This window comes from Kryptolebias marmoratus, linkage group LG16 (genome assembly GCF_001649575.2).
Source record: "Kryptolebias marmoratus isolate JLee-2015 linkage group LG16, ASM164957v2, whole genome shotgun sequence".
NCBI lineage: Eukaryota > Metazoa > Chordata > Actinopteri > Cyprinodontiformes > Rivulidae > Kryptolebias > Kryptolebias marmoratus.
Window position 1 is genome coordinate 25,495,558 of NC_051445.1, and position 22,160 is coordinate 25,517,717.

A 22,160-nucleotide genomic window follows, 5' to 3' on the forward strand; every position below is an offset into this window, starting at 1 on the left:
AGTTCCTTACCGATGATGAGCCATTTTTTTAAAACTCTCCTCTTCTCACAGCTTAGAAGAGATTTGAGACTATTTTAAAATGCATTGTATGAAAGCTTCTAAGAAACTGTTGTTTTTAGCTTTTTAAAACCACAGTTTATGTTGGTTTGTTTGTTTAATCTCCAGTGAACACATGACTGTATGAATGTTCAGGAAAAGATCTAGTTGAGAGGCTCTTGTAGGACAGTTAGCACGTAAAGACAAAAAAAAATCATGTACAGGAAACAAAGCAAATTGAGCAGCAGGTAAACTGCACACAACCTTTTTTTGCCTCTTTTTGTCCACCTACACCTTCCTTTGTAAAGCTATACAAAGCACTTTCTTGTTTGTTGGATTGGAACAATTTCCACAAGACATAAGAATTTTTAAGAATGACATTTGTTTGAACTTTATTTTAACAGACAATTTTTTTACTGTTTCCCTCAGAATAGCTGCATTATACTTAGATAGTGTATGTTCTTTGTAGGGTGTTGGCGTGGTCTTTAGGTGTGTATCAAGATCACAGTAGACAGGTCATGAAGGGTTTTGAGCATGTACAACACTTCCATAGTGAGGTCCTAGGGGTTTATTTTCAGGGTAGCAGCATATCAGGGTCCTCGGTGCAGCATGGTGGCAGTGTATTCATGACTTGGAGCTCATGAACACAGATGTGATTTGGTCATCCAAACTTTGATGCAGGACTGGCCACGTTGACCTCATGCCTAGACTACGACCCTTAACATCCACACCATGCTAGCAGTGTTCCAAGTCGGTTCTTGCAACACTCTTGACTACTCAGCTGCAAAGTGCATCATGTCCGTCTGCTGCACTAACTTAGCTAATAGGATTGTGTCACACTCTCACCATGTGGCTACAACGACCAGTCTATGGTCTCCACATGTGTCAAATATAAATACATGACAAGAAGTTATTGTTCTCATCAGCACTGCTATCCAAAATGCTGCCTTTTTTTTTACTTTCACCTAGCCTGAATTCTATTTGTCACCTTTAGCACAAACAGCTCAGAGTATTTATTTATTTACAAAAACAAGCTAAATATAGATCATCTGATTGTAATGCATATGTCCACTGTCTTTCTGTCCATCTGAGATAGCCTAATGGTGAAGTTGATATATGGCTTCCCTTTTAGTGGAATACAGTTTCAAGTTAAATTTCTGAGCGCAGTAGCAGGCTGTGGTGAGTGGCAGTGGTTTTCCAAGTTACTCTTGAGTCCATGTGGCTAGATTAATCATGGAGATATGACTATGCCTTTATACATGGATATTTTCTCAGACTTCCTAAACCTATTTATAGTGTAATATGACACAACCGTCTTTGTCTGGAAAAGTCATCAGTGGTTGCTTCTTCCATAATCATTCCTGACACCCTTGTCTTCCACCAAATTCATTTGATGATTGAGGTGAAGTTTACATACATCTCAGAAATATTTCCATCTTTCTGTGCCTTGCCTACAACTTTAAGCATGTTAATTGCATCAAATTTTTAAGAATTGCATATTTTTATAAAAACAATTTGGTCAGTGTGGATTCTTTCAGTTATATAAATGTTTAAACTTAAACTAAAAAAACTATCAGATTAAATTTAAAGAAAGTTGTGCATATTTTTTTTAGCTACTTGAGTATTTTACGCTCTATTAATCTTAAGAAACCCTAACTTTGTTCTACTGTTCTTCAAATTATTTTGAAATGATTTGTGCTTTTGTTTGTTCATTCATTCATTTACCATATTTTCCACACTATAGGGCGCAGTGGATTATAAGACGCACTGTCAATGAATGGTCCGTTTTCAAACCTTTGTCATATATAAAGCACACTAGACTATAAAGTGCATCGTAGTGCACTTTCCAATTTTTGTAACTTCACATGGACCGCTTGCCAGGCTTTATTCAAAATGGACGATTTTGGTGCTCTAGCGGAGCTGGTTCACCTGTATCATCATTTATATGATCCCTCTATGAGAGATCACAAAGATAACGGTCAAACGGTTCAAAACTCATGAAAGGATACTGCACCGACATAAGCGTCAAGTATAAACGTCTACACCGCACGCTCAGGTCCTTACGCCGTGCGCGGAGCCCTGCGCGACTCTAACTGTGCCCTAATGCTGCAAGCGGTGCGGCTTTATAGTTTACCAAAGTCTTACTAAAACATTACAATTTCTTACATATAAGGCGCTCTGGATTATAAGACGCACTGTCGTTTTTTGAGAAAACTGAAGGCTTTTAAGTGCGCCTTATAGTCCGGAAAATACGGTATGTGTGATATCCTTCAAGTGATTCTCTGATCACAGGAACATCAGTTTTTTCCCATTTAACAAACTGTCCAGTGATCTGACAGAAGGTTTTTTTTTTTGGTGTTTTTCCACCTTCCTCTCATTGTGTCACTTTACTTTGCCTCTTGGTTTCTTTTTTCCCTTGCAACAAAATACCCACAATACTCCACATGTGCTTCTCTCTCAGTTTTCTCTGCAGGATGTTTTTGAACATTTTCTTCATTTGCTCACTTATGTTTCTCTGTTCCCTCCTTATTTGGGCTTCTTGTTTCTGCCTGCTGTCTGTCTCTCTCTGGTCAGCTCACACAATGCTGTAGAGCATTTCCTGCCACCAGGGTTACAGCACACAGATCTGTTTGATGTGCCATCTCCTCTAATTCTTTACACCTGGAGTGTATTCTGTCCAGATTTTCTGTCGAACAGAAGCACTTCTTGTTCCCTTGTTTTCTTCATCATCCCTCACTCAGTTTTTCAATGTTTCACTGCCTCTTCCTAATACGCAACACACTTTTCTATGCGATTTGCCTTTTAGAGTTCTGCAGGAGGTATAAGCTCTATTTCACAAAGGTACAGGGGGTTGTCATGTTACCATCATGTCTTTCTGATCTTTTTGCTTTAAAAAGTCAAGTTCAGGTCCAGTTATAATCCCAGCATCTAAACTCCTGAAGTGCTGTTTTTATGGTTTAATTTTTAAGCCTCCTTTCTGCAACTTATTTATTTATTTTATTTTTCCTGTCTGCCTCTTTGTCTTTTTTACCTCATCAATCGTTTTTGGTGGCTGCAACTGTTTAGTTGTCAGCAAAGTGGTCAGAAATTTTGGTATTCTGTTTTTTGAAAGTTATATTTTCATGGCACTGTCTGTTTAGAGTTGTGGTCTGTAAGGAGCCTGGTTACAGGAGCCACTTCCTCCTTACTGTTTAAAAATTGTACCAAAACCCTAAAGACAAAGGAGATGAAATTAAAAAACAACAACAAAAAAATGTTCAAGGGAATAATAAGAGCAACCACACAAGTAACTTTTGATTTTTTTTCCATATAAAAATAGCATCCTTGCAGCATTTTTTAAATATGCAAAAACTTAAATTGTTCCACCAAAATGCAAACACTTTTGAAGCCCTATCCTGAGCATGCCAGACCAACAGGCCCCCTCCTCTTTATCTTTGTTGGCTTTTATGGCATAACACAAATACCAGTTATTGTGTATTTGGCGCTTTACCCTGCCAGAGCAACCACCTTGTGTAAACAACTGAGATAGCTATGCACACTCTGGTATCGCATGCCAGGTTTCTGGTTTTCCATGTTTATATGTCAACACCGAAAACAGTTTCTGAATATCCTCAGTTTAGAAAAGGTTTTTTACTGACTCAAGATCATATTTTTGTGTGTGAATGTCCAATAAAGAAGAGAAAGTACCCTTAAATGTATTTAAAGTGTCTAAATTAGATAGTGTTTTTCAGTCACATATTCTCTATGCTATACTGGGTTTGAAAATGTCTCATTTACTGAGCAGTTTCAGCTTGCAGTCACTTCTCTAGTTCAGAGTTGAACAAATTGAGCCCCTTCATCTTTATCATGCACCAAACTTTACCTTTAAGTCATGCTGCTTCCTGTATTTTGTGCAGATTTTTTGCTTGTTTTTGTTTGGCTGTTTTCCTCAGATTCTTATTAATTTCACAATTCAATTTAGAAAGATTTTATTTAATAATGCTCTATCAATATTTTGGCCCCCAAATTTGAAATTTGTTCCAGTATTTTGTCCTTTATGTTTGTTCTTTTTTTCATGTAATGCACAATAAACAGGAGCTCATAAAACAAACCATAGTTATCATAGTTTAAAATTAGCATTTTAATGTTTTGTCCTCAAACCTAAAACACAAAAGCGTAGGTCAACAGCAAAGGTCAGGTTTTATGAAGCCAATATTTAATGAAGAAATTTCGATATGAGTAAGTGAACTGCATAACCAGGACTCGTCCAAGAGCTGGTCACTCTGCCACACCAAGCAGTCAAGGGAGGCGCCACTAAAAAAGGAGACCTAGAACCTGATGCTCTCTCTGACAGAGATTCACAAACCCTTTGTGAAGATGGGACCAAGTTCTAGGAGGACGATCAGAACGTCAGCCTCAACAGATCTGGACATTATTCACAGAGTGGGAAGACGGTTGCCTTTCCTTAGTGCAAAACTCTTTGAAGCCTCTTTGAAGGACTCTGAATGTGAGGAAGAAGATTTTCTGGGTGGATGAAACCAAGATCAAACTTTCTGGCCTCAGTTCTAAACATGTTTATAGGAAAACCAACACTGCCCATGACCTGCTCAGGATTATCCCAACAGTAAAGCATGGTGGTGGTTTTTAGCAGCAGGGACTGAGAGACTGGTAAGTATTGAGGAAAACTGAATGTAGCAAAACACAAAGATATCCTCAAGTAAAAACCTACCTGTTCCACAGACCTTAGAACCTCAGGCTAGGCTCAAGGTTCACCTTCCAACATGACAATGACCCAAATCACTCAGTGAAGACAACATAGGAGTGGTTTAGAGACAACTCTGAATGTCCTGGAGTGGACCAGCCAGAGCCCAGACTTGAACCCAACTGAACATTTTTGAAGAGACGTAACACTGGCTCCACCACCGATCCTCATCCAACTTGGATGAGTTTTATTTTTTATTAATTATTAAATATATAAAATTTAATCAAATTTTGATTTCCTTTGTTTTTATGGAGGAGTGTAGATTGAGGGGGAGGGGAAATTATGAAAATATTACGATTAGAGCAACAAGCTGCACGGTAACAAAATTGCAAAATGTGAAAGGGATATCTACAGAGGAATTATACTACCCACACATGCATATCAAGCAAACTGTTTCATTTTTGTTGTTACAGAGCACACTTAAAGAGAACACTATCATGGCTGGCTCTACATGAGGCTGAATATCCCAGGGATGATATTTAAGTAACCATTTAGGCCCAGCCTCCCTAACCATGTTAGTTATAACTTACTTTGCCAGCTCTTATTGATTTCTTGTACTTAAAATTATTTTTACAATATCTGTTTGCTTTAAGTTTTCTACATTTCTTCTGTACATTGTTTCTATTGCCTTTAGCTTCTCTCCGTCTTTAAATCATCATCAGCACTAGTCAAAATGGATAAGCACAGATCCAATGCTCCAATCTCAGTTCCTCTGTTAGAAGGAGATGGGGGTGGGGGGAACTCATATATAGGAATGTTACTTTGTGTAAATACACTTGGAAGTTTGGATGAATTTGAGATCCGCTTCAGAATTATAAACATTGGCTCTGTAGTCATTCACAGAGGAGGCAGACTTAGCTGGTGTACCAAGCATGTGTGCCCCAGATTATTGTATTTATTTTATGCTGTTTTTCCTTGCTGACATAAAAGTATTTGGACACTATCTCATGAGAAAGCATCTGTAGTCCTGCAGTGCTGGGCTGAACCAGGGGGCTTTTGAGCTACTCTCAAAGCCCAGCCTCTCTGGGAAGCTTGTGACTAAGACAGAAGTTTTTAATTCTCATTATGTGGGAGCTTCCAGCAGTAAGCTGTGGTATTTTGTTACATTCTGCCTTTTGTTTGCTGGAAAGTTATTTGACTCTGAGCAAAATGTTGTTTAAGGTTAAAAAAAATTTGACGAGAGAGACCTACTGTTTTAGCTATCTGATTACATGTTTGTTCAGACTGTCTGCTTAACCTACAGCATGCGTTAAACTAATCAAACATGGCCATCTTTTCCCTCTCTTTGTTTACAAAGTTTTTTATTCTTTGGATTGAGTCTTGATGTATAATCTTGTTGCTTTAAACATTTGTCAGAATTCAATAATTGCTGTAAACAAAGTGTAATCAACATCAAAGTGTTCTGCCAAAACCCCGCAATTTCAAAGATAAAAATGAGTATCTTCAAAAATGCACACATTATGTTTTTGTTTACTAGTCTAAACCAGCTTTATAATACTGAACCATTTAATCAATATGGGCCTAAAATAACATTAGTGGTTCATTCTGTGGAATCCATAAAATGAGGCTAATTTTACAGCTCTATAAAACACTCTTTGCAGGAGCACAAATTGGAAAACTTCTGTGTGTTGGAGTAAAATCGGAGGGAGTGCTGTGAGGTCTGTTACCATCATGTTTGGAGATTTGTATCTTAGTGAACAAGCACATCTGTCTGATAAGACAGATGTAGTCCAACTCTACAATTTTTTCTCCTGCTGAGATATTATCAATGTTCAAAAGTTTTTTTACAGAAAAGCTATTTTTTATAATTCAAAAAACTTAAATCTGTAATTTATTTCACCCTTTTTTTTAGGGATAATTCTATCCTATCACTTTTGTTTTATGTTTTCAAAGTGCAGTGAAGTTAAAGAAACAAACAGGCTATTTTTTATTCTTGTTCGTAAGAGTCAAACAGCTGAATACACAATTTTCTTTTTTTCAATACTCTTGAAACCTTCACAGTTTTGGAAGTGGGGCTTTAACTTGCAACTGTTTCTAGTTTTGATGTCAGTTTTGTCAGACAACTATTAATTAAATTTATGGAAACCTTTGAAATGCATTGGATCAGTAATGTTTCATGCGAATAATTGTTTTATTTTACTTTGAAATGTGTATCAAGGCATGGGCCTGTTCTGCTTTAACTTGATTTAAAAAAAGAAGACTGCCTTTGAGTGCAAGCCAAACCCTAGACTACCCCTGCCATGTTTTCTGCTGCTGTCAGTTACGAAGAATCTTTTCCATGCAAGTGTTAAGCGATTAATTAAAGATAAGAGCTCTAAAATTTAAATGGAAGTGGGATTACATCATTTTGAAATTACTTGGTGGGGACATAAATCTGGATTTAATCAGTGGTCTGAAGAATTCAACAAGGCATTCCCATCACACCTCCATATAAGGGACCTGCTGGTATAATCCTTTTAGTTTTATGAAAGCAGTGTTATGTCGATTTTCAGAGCAGGGAAAAACATAGATCTGTTTCTGCTAACAGAGGAAGTGATTTCAGCATTGGCCCACTCAGCTTTATTAAAAATGGTAGCTTTGTACCATTGTGAAGCACCCAGAAACAAAGATGACTCACCAGCAACTTCAAATGCAGTGATTGTTGAAGGTTTTAGACAGTATGGTGCACATACACAAACCTGTCAGTGATTTTCAGCAGCAGCTAGAACTTAATTTGTTCTCAAATGAAGATCCAAGGTACCTTTTTTACAGTAGATCCATTGCAGATGTACCTACTGTATGAAGGAATCTAGTGAGTCAGTGCCCTTAAAAAGCCAATGAATTACGATCCCTGTTACCCAGGAATGTTCCATGCTTAGAGCTACATGCAAGCAGAAACAGTGAAGAGCACAGTTAAAGCTAAACAGACCAAGCAAAGTGTGTGTGTGCGCATGTACGTGCAAAGCGAAGCAAAACAGAAGCTGTGGGAATGAGGACAACATCTGTGCATTTCAATAAATGACCCTTGCAGTGCTGTTAGCCAGGGCAAACTGTGGAACACCTCGGGATACAATAAAATTTTAATTTGCATCAACTTTGTGATTAATATTTAGCCAGAATTACTATATATATATATATATATATATATATATATATATATATATATATATATATATATATATATCTACACACACACACCTTTAAAAATACTTTTCAATACAATGTGAAAAGCATGGCTGTATCTGTGTTCGCTAGAGCCATAAAAGTGGCTGTAGCGACTTTTACATTTCAACTGCACAGAAAGAATTTAATGCTACAATTAAAAGCCAGGCACATGGGAATTTCCAGGAAATGTGTCTATCTTTTGCAGCCAAATGAAGTGTCTTCTAAGGCTTCACACATGACTGTTTTTGCAACATAGTTTGCAGTAAGCAGATATCCAAGAAGTTCATGATGTGGTCATAAATTATAATGGTCAAACTGACATCTTTATCCAACCGTCATGGCGAGCACATGTTACCCGGTGTCTTCACATCTAATGTAGACTCTGTTTAGAACAGGAAAACTTCACTGACATGTAAACTGAATGGGAGATAAATGACTCCTGTAATTAAGATATGTTGAAACCAAAGTGCAAACACTGACTTTTGTTGAACACCATGTTGTTGTAAACAGAAGGCCCTCTTCTGTATTTCTTTAACTCCTTACTAACACATATTGCTGTCATGAGGGTGGTACAAGCTCAAGCTAATCCCTGCTTTGCCTACATTGTATATAAAGTAATAGTTTACTCTTAAGATCTTGTGTAAATATGATATAATTGGTCAAGTATGAGTGTCTTTAAAGTGCAATCAGCCTAATGAACAACAGGCTTCTGTTAGGGGCAGCAATGGAGATGAGTAATGTTGCTGGACTAAAGAAGAATGGATGTTTAAGTTTTTGCCATGGGAATTTGTCAGCACACCAATAGCACCAATTTCTGTTTATTGTGTCTTGTGCCAATAAGAACAAAACAACTAATGATTAGAATTCTTAAACTTGACAAAAAAGAAAACACCCTAAAATACTTTGTTACATCCAAATATGACAAATTTGGAGCATTGTTGTAGTTTTATTGTGTTGGATTTTTTTGTTGCTTTGTGACTGTTACGCTCCTGTTTAAAGACATTCTGGTTATCAAAAATGATTTTAGTACCAAAGGCAAGAAAAGTCCCACAGTCACATGGTTTTAAATTCTGCTGACTTGCTTTATCCCCCACATTATTTCTCCATCTCCCTCCAAGAAGTGCTCAGCATTTTAAATCAGAGCCTTAATTACTTTAATTGGTAGATGCAAATTAGCAGCAATTGGACTTGACTGGAGCCATAAATCCACAGCTCAGGAGTTGCAGAATTTCTGGCAATTCAGAGTGAACCACTGTAGGTATAGGGTGCTTAACTTGCTAAGTAATTGCATGTTTCATGAATCATAATGCTTATGAAATCCCCCCTTAGTGCACACACTTCTCCAGTGGGACTTCACTTTAAGCCACTGGGAGTCATGGCAAGCTGATTGAGAAGCCACTCTGGAGTTCTGACTTCACCACAACAGAAATACTATGGAAGAGTTTCTGGGTGCTAATGGTGTTTAGCTAACAATATTTGGAGCAAAAGTGGAAAAAAAAATTAAAACCTCAAATATTTACAGTGGGTTTTTTTTATTATTTATAGATGAGTAATGCTGTTTTTGCTGGCCTCAAAAAAATGTGTTCCCTCTTGGGTGTTACACTCATTTGAAAGTGTTCTAGCTTAAATCCCATGACACATGAAGTTGTGTACATTATGTATTTTATTCTGTGTTTTTACAGTCCAAATATACAGTCGTTGAAGTCTACTCAAAACAAAGAACACAGAACATACATGAAATATGGAACATCTGTGTACAAACTCAATTTAGCTTGACTTGACCGAATGAAGTTTGAGATCTCAGTGAAATTTCTGTTCAGGATGTATGTTCTACCAGGAGAGGAGAAGCAGAGGACTTCAATTTCTTTCAACACACACACATATACATACACTCCTGCCTCTGTCGAACAAGTAAGCAGACATGTATTGCATGTAATTGTTGGGGAAATGGAGTAAAAAACAGACCTGGGGTTGCGGGTTAAGGTTGCGGATTTCAGAGTGACGAGATCCAGAAGCCAGCAGCACTTGGCATTACCCCAGTGCTTCCTGCCCTGCAGACCTGAGGCCAAGGGACAGGGACTGGGTGAAAGTGGTTAAAGACTGAGAAAAAGGTGGGAGACCATAGAAAACTTTGGTCCCCAGTACACTCTGCCCCACATGAGCCTTCAACACAGTCGAATGCTCCCACACGCCTACCACTGGGCCCTGAGCCTTAACCAGATCCCACTGTGGTTTGTTTTACAACCTTGAACCACAGTTGGCCTTCAGATGCTCAGTATTGTAATCAGGCTCTACCAATATTCCACTTTCACTCCTTTTCAACAAACCTTTTTACTTATTCACACTCACCCCTTAGGCTCTATTCATTACAATTCTTTATCTATGTAAGCTGTTTATTTTTCTTACAATTCAATATTTTCAGTTATGTAAGTTCTGGATTTTAGTTCAGTGTTTTTTAACAAAAAAAGCACTGTGTTTGCAAGAGCTTTTTTGTGCAATATTTAATACATTTACATTAGCTAATGTCTTTAATAACTGGTGTGTTATACATATTGACATGGGTTTTCTTTGGTTTTGGATCCACTTGCCCGCTCAGGACACAATCAGAAATCTGCTACGCGTTAAGCGCTCAATCCTCCCACACTTAAACATAAATCATGATCTATGCTCTGCTGAGCACTTGCAGGCACCCAAAGAATGCTAAACAGAAGAACATGACATGCAATTAATTGCCCATTTGTACATTTGTCTGAGTATCTTCTGTTCAAAGCAATTTGGTTTTTAATTATTTCTTTTTTGGGGGTGATGAAGCACAAGTGAATGTCTTTTTCCAAGACTCTGTGGATGAACAACACTTCCATGTCTCCACTTGTTTGTGCTTCAGTAGGGTGGAGGGTTTGAATTTAGGCCATAATAATGTTGGATTTCAGCCGTCATATTTCAGCTCTGATGCAGAACTGACCTAGTGGCTTTTTAGACTCAAATTGGGTTTAGATTGAGTCAGAAGAGGAGGGATAAATGTTTTTTAAAATTATAGTCATGAGTGCAGTGAGACAGAACATTCTTACTGCATCATTTTGATCCGTCTTTTATAAAAAGCAGGATTTTGCCGTAAAAATAATGTTTTTTGTGGTCCATTTCTGCAAATAAAATAAAGCTGGCTCATGAACAAGGCAAATATTTGTGATTGAGAAAACATTTCTCTCTCTCTCTCTCTCGGTCTCTCGTTGTGTCCCCTGATATCCTTGTCTGCAAAGGCATTGATATTTTCATTTCATCTTCACTGTTTGCAGTGGTGGAAGGAAGATGTCTAAAAACGGTATGCCCTTCCCATTAGTGGTGTCCCACCTGCCTCACTATGTGAGTTTGTCCTTGTATGTAGTGATATTTGTGCTGTTCCGAGGCATTTTATGATTCGCCTTGGCCAGGCAGTGTGGTCTTCACATGACCAATCAAATATGTCAAACCACCAGTGTTTTCTCTCCACATGTACAACAAGAAAATCTGGCTTCAATTATTATTGCACCCCAAGGGGAACAAAATTCCTCCCCTCCTCATTTGTCAGAAATGAAGCTCTCTAGTTTCCTGCGATTTGCTGAAATATGTCTTTTGATATTAAATCACGCCATTTTCCACTGGCTGTATGACCAAGACAAATGTTTATCATATTTATTTATGTCATTGGAGATGACCCTGCTGCTCAGCAATGCAGATTCTTGGCTGCAGATTTCCATGTTATGTTGATTATGAGAAAGAGACTCTCCTAAATAAGCTAAAGCTAAGAGATAATTTGGGAAAGCATATGAGGTAACTGTGGTTTTTTTAAATGTGTAAAATACAGCGTAGGGTTGAGGAGGGTGATAGAGGTAGTGCTACATAAACCCTAATGAATCTAGACTGACACATCCCACCCAAATCTTACCGAGCTCTTAGTTTGATTTATATTATGCTTTGTTGATAAATGTGGTTCCAAATGTTGATTAAGGATCTGTTTCACTTGTTTGTATGTCAACAAATCCAGCTAAATCCAGTTATGCACCTCTGATCTCTGGTTGCCATTGTTTTTGTACTTGGTGCTTATTGTCATAACATCATGCTCTGGTAGAGCCCTGTTCAGTGTGGCGAAAAAAGGGACATGCTATCTGAAAATTGCCATTGACATTCCCGAAACAAATAAGACTACTCATGCTGCCGCTACATCTGCAGCCGTTTTAAGCCTTTATTTATACCATTTAAGCTCTCATTTGAATTCACCAGCACAAATAAACATTTCATAATGAACCAAAAGCCCTGATGTCATATGCAGATGTTGAATTTTGATTATTCCTTTTGCCTCATGAATTCGTCAGAATCTTGTCTCTCGAAGGCAAAAATAGATTACATCATTCTTTCTTGGCACTGGGGGAACACTGTTTGCTCCTTTGACTACAGCCGTTCAACTACAGACGGAGCGCTGCCCAGTCCTGACATATCTCTACATCTCCTCTAGCCTGTTACAGTTTGTGTATACTGTAAAAGCTTTGTGTTTTTGCAGACAGAAATAGAAAGCAAAAGGCAATAAGAGCAACAGTCTCCAGACTTCTTTACTGCTTAGCTAGGCTCTAAGCAATGTTTGCTGCCAATGATAAGATGGCATAGTGCCGAACTTTATAAAAAACAAATGATTTCACCTGTGGCATGTGGAGGTCATTTATCTGAGGTTTGTTGTACACTTACCAGAAGCTTTGATATAGTCGTAAATCATTCAGTAAGAAACATGAGCTACTAAAACACTGAAATGGCTGAAGAAGGGGTAAGCAGTAGGAAGTGCCTGCTGCCAGAAAATATTTACTGTTTCACTATAACAGAATACCTGGAGTACTCCTAGATCACGGTATAAAATCCAGTCTGACTCTGTGAGACTGCCATAACAGTAAATAAAAGCTATCTCTGTTTGGACATTTAGTTTACCTGAAGCTAGGTAGTAGCTTGTTAAAGGTGACTTGTGCACTTTTGTCCAACATACAAAGTACAACTTTGCAATTTAACATATGCCTTTTTTTTTCTTTTTTTTGCATGTGTTCTTCTTTATTGCTAAAACTTGAAATTGTGTTTATCTGTAAAGTCACTTTTTCGCTCTTTTTTTCTGTAGACGGGCACTGAACCTCGGTGTTCTGCGTGACCCAGGCTCAGAGGTGGAGGATCGTCAGTATCAGGTTGACCTTCAGTCCATCAACATTGGGACTGCTCAGTGGGAGCAACTCAAGCCAGAGAAAGAGGGAGTCAAAGGAGGTGTTTCAGCAGAAAGTGAAAGGAGCTCCCAGAATCCAGCCCTGGAGTGGAACATGGCAAGCAGGTCAGCAAGTGCTTCACTGCATTCACTGGTTACTGTGAGCAAAAAATACTGAATAGTCGTTTAGGTTAGTCAGTACAAGCACACCATTTGCACCATGTCTCCTTTTTCAGCTGAAATTTTCTCAACAAGGTCTTTGTTTTGCTCTATTACACTGAAAAGAACAGTTTTCTTTTGTTCCCACTTTTTTTTCGCTCTTTATTCCTGACAAAAGTGTCTTAGCAAATATTATATGTTGGCTTCAGTATTTTTTAATTTTTATCTTGAATTTGTTGTCAGATTTAATTTTTGTTTCATAGTGGTTATAGTCAGTCTTACCTTCAGGTCAGCATGTGGTCATTGAGTTAGCACCGTATCATGTAGCCTCTTCATTCACAGTCATAACTACAAATACTGACATTTTTTTTCTAGTCTCGGTAGCCTAAACAAGCACAAATGTAACAGCCTGTTTGGCCTCACATCCTCTTTTTCCGCTTATGTACTGAGAGGGAACAGGCCCAAAAATCACAGAATTATGGGCAAAGGCTGCTGTTTTGTTCTCTGTCCACTTAAAATAAGGCTCATGGAAGAATTTGTTGCAAAATCAACACAGGGCTGATTGAGACTGTGCTCCCAGGTCATTGGGACTTTAAGTGACACATGCAGAGATGCACCGTTGTCACACAGACGGCCGCAGTCAAAATCTCTTTCAATTGTAGGTTCACAGTAACTCTCATACAAACTCATTCTGGACATCAATGCTTTTTCTACTTTAAAATTTAGATACTGACATATAGGCACATAGTTACAGACACACATACACAGTTGCAGTCTTTGGTGTTCTGCCAGGAAAAAGCAGACTGTTGCTGGTGATACTGATGCCTGAACTCTCAGCTCTCAGGCCTGCAATAAGATTTTTTTTTATTGTGGCAGCCAGTCAAGATTTATTTACTGGAGACCCTTTTATTAAGTTTCTTCTTCCTGAATGAGCTCTTGCTACTGTAAATGTTCTCTATAAATGCAAACAATGCCCATGAAGCACTTAAAAGTCAAGTCAAAGTTAGTAACTTCTCCTCTTTACAGTCACAAAGACAAAAACGATTTCTACACTGAACCAATTTTTTTTTTCCTTTTTTTATGATTAAACAAACAAAAGTTTACAAGTGGGTAAAAAAGATTTTTAGCTTTCTTTTTAATCAAAATATTGATCATTTTTGCTTGTGCATTTGGAATAGATGGCAGTATGGAATTTAATACTGCTGTCATTCGATGTGCGGGTGTGTTGGGTGGTAAACAGCATTATGCAAATGTACTGTTTAGCAAAATTTACATGTATTTACAGGTATATTTATATTCAGACATTACATTATTACATTTGGAATGTCATGTGTCTTTCTCTTACAGTCGTGTTTCGTTAAATAGGCTTTTATAACAGAAGCACTCAGCTGGCAACAATATACTTAACAAGGTTTTCTTTCTGTCTGCATATTAAAATGGGAGGAATCAATGTAATGTAAGATGTTACTATTTTGAAAAGCCCTTTTTTTTTTTCAAATTTTGGAAAGTAATATTTTAGTTTATTCAGTTGAAGCCAAAGCCAAAAACATGGTAAATATGTGAATATGTCCCCAAACATATGTGGGAAGCCCACCCAAGAATTAACAGTGTGGAGAAACATTGGTTCTCTATTGTGTTACAGAATCCAAACCACTTCCATATCACTGATGTGGTGTGACCTTTTTGTCAACTAGCCCAGCACAACACTTTGTAGGATAGCATGAGTCTCAATCTCAGCCACACTTTCTTGCCTCTTTAGCTCTGCTTCTTTCCTATTGTTTTACTCGTTCTTTTACCTGCTGGTATCTCAACAGTTTGTACAGTTATAGTATTTAATGTAATGAATAACACTGTAGACATATAGGCTTTTGCTGTTTTTGTTTTTATGAAAAAAAATGTTAAGTAAAAAATATTTTTTTACTTCATCAATGAATTGACTGAAAAGGAGTAGCTGCTAATCACCAAGCTTGGTATAAGTTTCTTTAACAACCAGTCCACTGATATGACCATCTAGTCATTAAGATAAGATTTCAAAAAGGAAGAACAAGTGGAGCCTGAAGCCAGTATCTCACTGTGCTTCACTGTTGGATGTATATTTGAAAGTGATTAAATTTTGAAGTTTGCTACCACCTCAGTTAATTGACCTTAGCAAACCCAAAAATGGCTAGATAAGTCATTTTCACAGATATGGAGCTAAATTTTGTTGTGGTAGTAGCTCCAACATACACTTTGACCACTAACAGATCGCACAAAAACTTTGTTTAAAAAACATTTGCATACAAAGTGGTAGGTTATATGCATTCATTCAAGAAATGCTACTTTTTAATACATTATGTTAAAATTGTTGCTTTTCAATATTATATCCAGAAAAAAATAATTCAACAGAACAAATAAATACCTATTTTAGTCTTTTTATCTTTCTTCTGTGTAATAAGTTGTGAATTCAAAGGGCTTTCAAATTTCTGTCACTGTATAGTTTTTCTTTCTTTTACTAAATATGTCTTTCTGTCATTAAAAAAAGGCTGTAGGGGCCTGATGCCAAGTCCATATAGTCTAAGAGGCATTGAGGAGAACACCAATGTAATTTCAGAATATGCTTTTGGACATTTAAATATGTAAATTTTTCCTTAGAGAAACTTTAACAGATCTGGATTTTAGTTTTAGAGCTTGTAAACTGTTAACTTAGCATTTAGCTAAGTTAGTGTTTGTCGCTTTACATTGAAATGTGACAATTTTAAAGTTGATTTTTTTTCTTTATTTTGTGAAAAATCTGAGGAATTTTTAAAAACATTCAGTTCAATATTTGATTTGTGGTACTATTCCCCTATTTTGTATCAGTTTTGTGTTGCTAGTAAACATCTCTGAGAAAGTCAATGTTTCTGTTGTTTTTGAGATTTTGAATCGTCCTCTAATTCTCATGTTTAGCGTCCAAACAAATCATTCAAGGTGGTTGTGGTTACCTTCTCTTTCCTTGTTCGCCTTGCTGTGACAGCACAGGCAATGAGACGCGCTATTGGAAAATGGGCTGTGCTGCTCCACAGCGTGCTGTTCTCCAGCCTCAGCCACCAACAACAAGAAGTCATTACTGAACATGTGATTTAGTGCTCCAACACACTGAGGAAAGGGGAGTCAAGTTCTCAGCTTTACTTGTCTACTGCAATCACTTGAAGAAATGTGCCACCTTGGTTTTAACAAGTTTTGACACGCACCACTTCCAGAGTTCACACCTTTTCCTTATTCCATACATTGATACACTCCACTCTGCTTGGCTTTAAACTTGCAGCCTGTTCGCTGTGCTGCCTTTGGGGATCGACTTCTGTAGTTGTGGATCTGCAGTGGCCTCAGTTTGCTTCCTGAGGTTTTGTGAGGAAATTCCAGCACTAGGGATCGGCTGACAGGATCTGTCCTCGTCACAGTTTATAGTTGCTTGCTAGGAAAAGACCTTGTGTCAGAGAGCTGTGAACCACCCTGTGCAGGCCTCTCTCTTTGTTCCTGCCATTCATATGTCAGCTTACTGATTACACCACGTTACATCCCATGTAAAAGAAGTCACTCCTTCCATTTTTGTTGCATGTGCAGCAAAATTGCACCCACACAAGCACTCCCTCAGACACGCATGTTCTCAAGCTCGGTCAAAGGCTTCTATAATACTGGTAAATTGAGCCTCACGCCTCCAAGTTTAGCTGGTGAATGATAGCACCTGTCCAGTGCAACGAGACGCTCATTGTTTCAATCCCTGTCTGAGAGGAGATTAGCCAGCACCAATTGGCCTCACAGATCATTTCACTTTTGAATTAGGCCACTCTCAAATTTGTTTGCAAAAAAATGTGTCGGCAAATAATCCCTTAAGGGCACTGGTAATGCACATTTGTGAAGCAGAAGTGAATGTGATATTGGTTCTGGTTAAGTACTGTACTCGAGGCCACCTAGGAACTAGGCCTCGCATAATCCTGTCCAACTATAAATATTGGAAGCTGTACCACTTGATTGTTTTAATAGCAGCAGATGTGGCAATTAACACCACCTTATAAAGCTCTCTGTATATTTGTTTTACTGCTAACAAATGTTCCCACAAAACTGACCTGATTGTGGGAATGAACATTAGTGAAATGGAGAGAGTTGATATGAGACATTCTCAGCTTGATCTTGTGTATACAAATAAGGGGTGTTCCCAATCGAGACCTGTCAAATAACGTCTCTGTCTCTAACCTCATTCAAGCGCCAGCTAAAATGTTTTTGTCTAAAGCATATAAAAAAGCTCAGTTATGGAATTTTGTCACATGTCAGGCCTTCAAAAGGAAATCTGTTCTGAAATATATATTTTTAGGCATGTTTCTGACTGGTTTAAATTTGAAAAAGCCAAAACAAATTTGAAATATGCATCTGCCTTTCAGCTAAGGCCACAACAATAGCTCAGTTGTGAACATTTTGTGGTTATGTCTGTGTTTTGTTCACTTGTCATTCCTGTGCTTTGGGACAACCTTATAACCATCTTACAACTGGTATCCATAACAAGTTATTAGTAAATAAAAGGACAAAATAACTGTTCCCGTATGGTCTTTTTTACTGTTGGATTTAAGCCTATCCCTCTTTTTTTTAAATGAATTAGTAAGTATGCATAAATTAGGTTTGTAAACTTGTAGTGAAATTTTTCTTATGAGGTGTCTGCACTTGTATGTATCTTTTTACAGTATCAGGCGCCACCAGGAGCGTCGAGCCATTCTCACACCAATCCTGACAGACTTCTCTGTTCGGTTGACTGCTGCCCCAGCCATCATCTTCAGCAAGAGTCTCTCTCCTGACAGTGGACAGACAGAGGTCAGAACTAACACAGCAAGTTGTGTCAAATCAGTTCACATTTTCTACAGATGTCTTATTTGGACTGGGGTGAGCTAATCACAAAAAAAGGATAATGTCTATAATTTTAACAATTAAAGTTTTGATATATAGAATTTAACTTCAACAGAGATTTTTCACGACAAAAAGACTGAGCTTACATATTTGCGTTGATGCATTTTGTAGAGATTTGTGCTCTACTTAATCTGATTTCTTCTGCTCTTTGACCATGGCCTGTTACAGCCATGATTGCAGCCATTATTCTTAGGATCTGTTGTTCATATGAAAACAGACATTGATTATGTGAGATGTCAAAAGTATTTATGTTCTGCTCTTAACATACAGTAACACACTCATTAAGAATCCCTCAACCGGTCCACCATGTAATGGAGGTTTTTGACCTCAAGAGTTCAAACCTTTCTGCTTATACAGCTGATGTTTTCTGGCATGGCTCTCTGAGACTTCCTGCCTCTTTGATGCCTCATCCGACCACGCTGATGTGCCCCTTGACAATGTGTAACAGCTAATCCATAGTTTGTACTGAGACACACACACACACTGGCAAAATGATTTGTATAGCCCCCTTTGATTTAAAGGCTTAGAGCCAGCAACAACGTAAACAAAACTGGCCTTTGAACTAGTTAATGTGGAAAAAATTTTAGAATGAAATTCTCTTTAAATATTTTGCCTCATATTTATCATTTTTTGTTGAATTTTTAACACACAAATCTACCTCCTACTACAAACTGAATTGACTAAAAAATGTTCATTCATATATGTTCTTAAACAGTGGAGCTAGGTAGATATGTCTGAGCAGTACCCAGCAGAACTGTGTGGAGTTATTGTAACTCTGCTCCATGTGTGTGGCTCAGTCCTTGTTGTCTGAGAGTAATATATCCTATCAGAAGTAGCATCCTGGCTGAGGTTTTCACTGCTGGCTGTGGCTGGAACCCTGGAGAGGGCAGAAGGAAGGAGTGGAAAGAGGAACACACTGATCATAGACCTGGACAGAGAAGGGTTTGTCATGTTTACACAGGGCTTCAAGGTACAAAGAAGAGAAGCCCAGAATGAGCCTACGAAACAGTCCTCGTGTTGTATTGAATGAATTTCCGTCTCTCTCCTCCCACCTCCTCTTTTTCTTTCCCACTACTCTTTCTCCCTTGTGTCCTTAGGAAGTGGTGGTGTGTGGCCACTCTCTGGAGGTGAATATGACCAGCAGTCTGGATTTCTACCTCAGTATTGCCCAGGTGCAGCTCCTGCAGCAGCTCCTCAGAGACAACATGATGGGCCTGAATGCTCCAGAGAAAAGTGCTGAGGTACATAATATAATCACAAATGTAAAGGCATATGAGGACATTCACTTAAAGTTTCAGTCTGTCATTTACTCACAAATGTTGGAAAAATGTAAGGAAATGTTCTTAAGGTTTCCTTTAGTTTTTGCATGTCACATCAGGCTTAACAACTTCCTTTTAAAGCTGCACCATTTATGCTTGATGTGTGTGTGACCACACAGCTCTCATGAACTGTTGAAGTATTTAGATGTCTTCAGCGAAATAGAAACAATGTGAGTTTTGCTGTTTTCTAAAGTTAGCTTCACTCATATGGTAACTCAGAACTCCTTGATTGGTGGATCACTGCATTTGTTTATACAGGTAATGCCTTTGAAATGCATTCCAAATAATGTCATTTGACATAAATCTATTATGAATCATGGCTACATTTTTTTTCCAAAATCCATCAGGATTCTTCTGTTGCTTTGTCCCCAGCTATCACCCTGACTTTTTTTGTATGAATCCAGCACAATTAAATATTTATTCACTCCGAGCAAAGCAGCTCTCTTATGTGGCATTAGTTTACTGTGCTCGACTCAGCTGCAGCCTTCAGGGCCCTTCCTATTGTTTACAAGACAAGGAGCGCCCAGGCGCCGTTTGCCTCGACTGACCACTTTATAAAGCTTTCTAATGGAACACAATATAAAAATATTTACCAGCAGTGGTGAAGATGGGACTTCTAGGGAAAGGAACTGCGAGAGAAAAGGAGGGGGATGAGTTAAAATAGAGTGAGTTAACAAAGTGACTTTACTGTTGTTTCATTTTGAGATTCTTTAAAAGAGGAAATGTTTACAAAAGTGCTTCCGATGACTCAGGACCTCTGGAGACTTCTGAAACATGCTGAAGGCTTCTCTGGAGGAAAAAAAATATGAATGAACAAAGGATGTGATAATAGACTCTTTAAAAAAAAAGTGAGAGATAAAAGCATGGAGGGTCAGTAAACAGCTTCACAGGATCCATGGTGGGTTTGAGTCATGTAAGAATTTGTTTTTTAATAGTTTGAATTAGGAAATGTTGACCCACTAAGTTTTGTTGTATTGGGGAGATTTTTTTTCTATTTTACATTTACAAATGAACTTTTGAGCCACAAGAATATGATCATTACACTGAAATTGAGGAGATCTTTCTAATGCGACCAAATCAGCTTTGACAAATCAAGACATGAACAAAGAACATGTTTAAACATACAGTCTTTGAGTGTTTGATACTGGGTTGTTTGAAACTGATCTTCAGGGTCCTGTGGATTGTTGGGTTCAGACTCTATGGGACAGACTTGCTTACTATAGATGCAGTAGGACTCCATCAGATTGGTATCTAGGAAGTTTGATAGCTGCATAAACATCCCATGTTCTTTTTTGAGTATTGTTTGAGCCATTTCTACTCTATTTTAGTGGTTAAAACAGCTATTTTGGGGATTGCTCTTACTAAGTCTTCCCAACTGGTTATGTGAGTGACAAATATTTAAAGTGACATCTGTGGAAATCCTAAAATTCAGGTTTTGGGTTTTTGTTGTTGTTTTTAAGAAAAACTCAGATTTTTACATCACCTGTCAGTGGTTATAATTGCCATAGAGCATTTGTTTTTTGGGCAGTGAATTTGTGGGCTTGCCTTCCTTGCATACCTCTAGATTTCATGAGATTTTTTTGTTTGAAGGTCTTTATAAAGCAATAAATAAATTAAAAAAGGGGAGAATCTGACACTTTTGGGGAAAACTCTTGTCAGATACTCAAATATGAAACTGTTTTTGTTCCACAGTGTTGTTTCCAACAACACTGCTTGTAACGAGGAGCAGTTTTCTCTCTTTACCTATCAGTGGTCAGCGTCTTGCCTGATTGGTGTTTCGTGCAACAATGTCATTAAAACAAAAGTTAAGAAGCTTTCTCTGAGTAACTGTGCCCTGGCTTTGACTTTTTGGTTATTCTGTGTAAAAACTACTTGTATTTTATTTGTCTCAGTGTTTTCAGTCTCTCTAGAGTGTGATGTGCTCTGGTTTGTAAGAAGTGTATCTTATAAGCTATAGAGCCCTCTAGTGGTGAATTTCATAATAATATTGTGAACTTCTTCAGATCCTTGCTCCTGTTGTGAGTAGGCAGTGTGAGCAGTCATTCTTCCCCTGCTAACGTCTAGGACACATAATCAGTAAATAATGTCAGTATCTATGCTGACGTGTGGAATATGAGATTGTATTGATCTTATCGCATCTAATACAATGTAATTTGAAACAATGTAATCTGTTTTTTGTTCTATTTCCTTATTGGTTTTAATGATACAAACACAACTTTCAGTTCATACTTTCATACAACCTGCTCAAAGAAGTTGAACAGGTCTAGGAACTCCAGCATCTGATGGAAATTAATTGTTTTTGTTGTTGTGCTTCAACAAACATCTCCACTCTGTCAGCACTGTGAAATAAAGCACTACTTCTTTCCCTTATTAGCAAACCTCTTTCTCTTTTTCCACTTGTTTGTCTTGAACAGATTCTCTTTCAACCAATGCACTGATTTCAGATAGTTCCCATCACCCCTCGCAGCTTTGCTTTATTGTCAGGGTTAATGAATTTGTTTTGTTGGGGCTTTCGAGTTCCCAGGCAGCGGAGAGACGAGCCAGACGCGTGGGTAATGTTTGCAAACATGTAGGGTTCTGAGTCATTTGTAGACCCTGAGCTATGCACCGAATGTGTTCACAGACATCTTTATGCACATAC

The 22,160-nt window shown here is 37.9% G+C and overlaps 1 protein-coding gene across 4 annotated transcripts in view; it reads left to right on the forward strand.

Moving 5' to 3' along the window:
* LOC108234194 (vacuolar protein sorting-associated protein 13B) overlaps positions 1-22,160 on the forward strand; it is a 339,365-nt gene that overhangs the window by 207,444 nt on the left and 109,761 nt on the right. For all 4 annotated transcript variants that reach the window (XM_017413202.3, XM_025005255.2, XM_025005252.2 and 1 more), the window contains exons 32-34: positions 13,053-13,256; positions 17,981-18,107; positions 19,298-19,441. In XM_017413202.3, the coding sequence (XP_017268691.1) occupies positions 13,053-13,256; positions 17,981-18,107; positions 19,298-19,441 (475 nt within the window). The remainder of the gene's footprint in view (positions 1-13,052; positions 13,257-17,980; positions 18,108-19,297; positions 19,442-22,160) is intronic.